Genomic DNA, 5,334 nt, shown 5'->3' on the forward strand with positions numbered 1-5,334 from the left:
AATTTTTTCGGATTTAAATTCGAATGTTGAGAACTTAAATTCTTCATAAGTGTGAATATTGAAATCGTTCTTGAATGGAATTCTAATTTTATTTACATATTAACTGAAATGAGTCTGTAGGAGCGAGTTCTTAAATAACTCTGTACTTCTTGCAGATTAATCATTTGAGAATTTTTTCCTAGAATTTATATCGAACTCAACACAAAACGCCCGTTGTAGATTGAAAGCAAAATTGTCTGTCATAATGATTTCAATCTCAGTCTCAATGTGTTTATACTTATCAGGATATCTCGAGTAGGAATTCCAATCGGGCTTCTCAATATACGTCTGCCCTATATCAGCAATTCACCCGACAGACGTGTATATACATATAAAATAACGGAAAGACACAAGAAGATTTGTTGACTCCCCAAACCCCCCAAACCAGGCTTCGCTTTGCCTGTAGTACTTACCGGGCTTCGTATCATACGGAAGACGCGTATATATATATATATATATATATATATATATATATATATATATATATATACACTTATCATACTTATAACTATTGTTGTATATTGGGAATTAAAATTGTTGATATATATATATATATATATATATATATATATATATATATATATATATATATATATATATATACATATATATATATATATACATATATATATATATATATATACAGGGTGAGTCTTTGACTTGTACATATATTTCAACCGAAGATTCTTGAGGTTAAAAGAAACACTTTTTTCATTTACCATTTTTTCCGATTCGGCCTTGTTAAAAAGATATAGCCATTTTAAATTTTCATAATGAGCTAATTCACCCCTGGTAACCGGAACACTGAAGTTTTCGCAAGTATAAGATACACAATTTGAACCTTGGAAATAAGCTAGTAGATTGGAAAAACCATCATAAATTCACTTTTAACATTCCATTTGTTGAACAAAGTAGTATTTATAATACAATTATCCCAATTTCATTGACGATAAAGATTAAATATTTTTCTCTTGATTTTCTATTTCATTTTCGATAATCATAACGAATTGTGCTCGCTACCACCCATATTAGCTTAGCTCTGATATTCATAATTCATATCCATTCATTTATCATATCGCATTTATAATATTATATCGTTGTTTATTTAATTTCGTACATTTAACCTTACATTCTGAAATAAATAATATTCATCTGTGAATCTAACACAGACTAGTAGTCTGTGGTTTTAAGTTTGAACCTCAAATTTCGAGTGATGCAAATTTAAACACAGCAGTTCGAATAATCTATGTTCTAACCTAAAATATTCATTAACAGTTTACACTGTTATTGTTATTATGATATATTTGCATAAAATGAAAATCATCGAAGATTTGAAGAAGCCCAACAGAATATTGAAGTTCCATACATATTTTCAAGAAATTTAAAAACAATTTCCAAAATAATTGTGTGGATACAAAATAAATAAGTGTGCATTCTGATAGAAAGTAATTCCTTTATGAAATGAAGCATTTGATTTGTTCCAACTATCTCATGAAAATAAAAATAATGATCTACTTCAATATTTTTGGAGCCATCCGTGTGAATCTGTAATCAATGGAAAATGTTAGACTCCACCTTTAATCAAATTTGTTCTATAATATGTACCTACATTATAGCCAACTCTACTACTTGATTCATCTTGATTTTGCCATTGAAAATAAATGAGAAGTATTCAATATACAATTGAATATCCTGTTTCTTTCAACTCACCTATTTGTTTTCATATTAAAACAATTATGGCACTCTTGGAAGTATGTCAATCATATTCTCTAGGATGAATTTATGGAATAGCAAAAGAATAAAAGTATTTAATCTCAATCACATGAAAATTTGTCTAGTGTGTACTTAGTGGTATGTTTCGATGTGAGTTTGAATGATCAGAAGAAGAATACAGTATTGTTCGATTGCAGCAGTCTTTAGTGGGATATTGATTGTTGTCATTATAATGGGACTATTTTGTGAAAACTTTTTCAAACACGGTCTTTATGGGTGATCTTGACTTTTCAAAATAGAATGTTGATTTTAATGAAGTATCTTCTTATTATCAGAGCTGTGCCAAAGCTCAGTAATTTGTAATCAAATAAAGGAATTGAGGTGAGCTTATTCAAATAACTTCATTTTCAAACTAAGTTGGCTAGTACTTCAATTCTAAAATCTGAGCAATGACATAGTAAATATTCATTTCTGTGGTTTTTTTCCACAACAGAACAGAGTTGCATTTAGCCAAAGTACCCAATTTTTCGAATTTCACAGATAATTTTTTTTTTTTAAGATCAAGTTACTCGAAAACGGTGCTTTGTAGGAGAAAATATGAAGAATACTTTTATTTTTCAAATTAGCCAAATATTGTTCAATGAACGTTCAAATTACTCTTAAGAGTTGGGTTCTTTGAATTTCTGGTATTTTTATGTGATATAATGTTCATAATGAAAAAACTGAAAGATGTGCTGGGAATCTTGTGTTCGGAGAAGATGTACCACATCAAGGAAAAGCTATATTCCAAAAATCATTTCCTTCAATAGAACCATTTACGAGATATAGACGAAAATCATATTTTTTTATCGATTTTCAACAGCCTGTATCTTTGTAACCGGGCCGAATCGGAAAAAACTATAAAGGAAAAAAGTGTTTCTTTTGACCTCAGGAATCTTCGGTTAAAATATATGTACAAGTCAAAGACTCACCCTGTATATATCTATATATATTTTTTTTTCCCTTCACACTTTCGTGGTTATATAGGATCAACCGGGTGGGAGCACCAAGGTAAAAATCCTGTCGTCACCTTCAATAGGAGTAAAGCACCTGGCGGATGATGTTAACCGTCCCCAGTACAACGGCCTTCTGCATCCAACAGATAGCATTGTTGGGAAGCTGGAGTTCCTGCAGATGCTGCACGGTTTTCTTATGGACGAGCCCATTACAGCTTATGATGAGAGGTTTTATTTCCACTCTCTGCAAATTCCACATTATCTTAATTTGCCTTGCCAGTGTCTCGTATTTTGCCACTTTTTCTCTATAGGATTTTCCGAGATTTTGATCTAGAGGCACTGCAAAGTCTATGATTATGGCACTATTTTTCTTTTTATCCCATACCACCACGTCAGGTCTGTTGTTTTCCACACTCTGACCGGTTATTATTGGGATATCCCAATAGATCTTGGTGTCGTTGTTCTCCAGCAGGGCCTGTGGACTGTACACATGGTGCGGAGTGAAATGTGGGACAAGTCGTTCTTTCAGGCATATGAATATATATATATATATATATATATTTATAATATGAGAGACATATATATATACATATATATATATATATATATATATATATATATATATATATATATATATATATATATATATATATATATATATATATATATATATATATATATATATATATATATATATATATATATATATACCACCAATATTATATATATATATATACGCAGGGGAGCTTCAGCTTTCGGGGGGTAACGTCCCCGCGTACCCGAGTTGACCGGAGATGAGGGTTAGCAGCCCCACCTCTGTGAAAAAAAAAATTGCTTTCGATGAATCAGACGAGGCCTCGGAAAACTCCTCCGGTGTAGGGATTGCGCCTGGAGGCATAGTGGTACAGTCCCTAGCAGAAGAAAGTGGAGCGAGTGGCACTTCTCTGCGAAACGGCACCACAAGGCCAAGCACCCGGACTAGGTACACCCAGGGAATGAGTTTGGGTCCCATGGCTGGCAGTTCATTGGAACACCTATCCGTGGACCCCGCTCTAACCCGATCGAGGGTGAGGCAGCATTGGACCCGACAAATGAATATAGGTCTCATCAATGCTTACTATGAAATAACAGAAGGAGAAATAAAGACGAGGAAATACGCAGACCAACTAGCAGAACGATGGCGGAATATGTATCCTGACAAAGTGTTCACAGGAAAACACCTCATAGCGCAAGTTAGAAATATCAAGACGCGAAAACTGTTGGCACCGGACTAATTAGAGGCTCTCAAAGCCACGGCAATGTGCCGATCACCGGCGGCAAATATCCGCAATATCAGGAGAAGCTTACAAAGAAGAAGTTCTATAAGAGCACCACAAATCAGACTCGAAGAAAGCGATGAGACAGAGCAAATGGGGGAGCCGAACATACTGGATGAAGTAACTGATGATACATTCAATCTTTTCCAAGAAATCAGGCTCAAATGGGAGGGCACAGCCTTTGAGGTTAGACCAAAAATCTCTAGACTGAAAAATAACCCAGAATCAAGAAACTTGATGCAGCTTCTCGATGCTTTCTTGAAAGACACGATCCAGGCATCCGCGAATCTAGAAGAACTAAGCCATATTGTCTACAGCGCGGCTATCACAGCTAACACCATCCAACAAACTGCATCGAAAATAAGACAACGAGGGCATAACCAACAAGGGAAACCTCCTTGGGAGAGCAGACTGGAGGAGAAGATCAAGAGACTGAGGAAAGAAATAGGAAGTTTGCAAGCATTTCTGAACTCCCAGAGACCAAGCAGAAAATTAGAAAAGAAAGTACAGGAATATGCCAGAAGACTAGGACTGAAAAGAAGGGAAGTTGCTTATCGAGTAAAACTTCAAACTCACTTAGAGATGCTGAAACAAAAGATAGCTGCCCTGGGCAACAGAATAAGGAGGTACCACAAGAGAACCCTGAGATACCGGCAGAACAACCTCTTCGCCAACAACCAGAGGGAATTTTATAGAGGACTCGAAAAGGAAAAGGCAGAAAAAACAGATTCACCAACACCTGACGTGATGGGAGAGTACTGGTCGAAAGTGTGGTCTCAGAGCACCAGTCACAACGAGAATGCCGCCTGAATCAAGACCGAGGAAGAAGAACAACGTGATCTTCGGGAAATGGATGCAGTAGACATCACAGAGGAGCACATACGCATCACAGACAAGAGGATGAAAAACTGGACTGCCCCGGGAGTCGACGGCATCCACAACTACTGGTGGAAAGCACTGAAATCAACCCACCTAGTTTTAGCACGGCTTATTAAGGGAGCACTCGAACAACCACACATCCTTCCTGCATACCTCACACAAGGCATCACCTACATGATACCCAAAAAAGGAGATCTAAAGAAGCCGGAAAACTACCGCCCTATAACTAGCTTACCATCGCTGTATAAGATAATAACATCCACCATATCCCATCAGATTGACACTCACCTCAAGAGAAATAACATTATGGCATGGGAACAGAACGGATGCAAGAACAAAGGTAAAGGAAGCAAAGAACTTCTGATAGTCGATAGGACGATCACAAGACAGGC

At 35.9% G+C, this 5,334-nt stretch overlaps 1 protein-coding gene across 1 annotated transcript; it reads left to right on the forward strand.

Moving 5' to 3' along the window:
* Window positions 1-4,045: 4,045 nt before the first annotated feature.
* Window positions 4,046-4,873, forward strand: LOC123680854. The gene has a single exon (XM_045618969.1). The coding sequence runs from the start codon at window positions 4,046-4,048 to the stop codon at window positions 4,871-4,873; it is 828 nt and encodes a 275-aa protein (XP_045474925.1).
* The last annotated feature ends 461 nt before the right edge of the window (window positions 4,874-5,334 follow it).

This window comes from Harmonia axyridis, chromosome 5 (assembly GCF_914767665.1).
Source record: "Harmonia axyridis chromosome 5, icHarAxyr1.1, whole genome shotgun sequence".
Taxonomy (NCBI): Eukaryota; Metazoa; Arthropoda; class Insecta; order Coleoptera; family Coccinellidae; genus Harmonia; species Harmonia axyridis.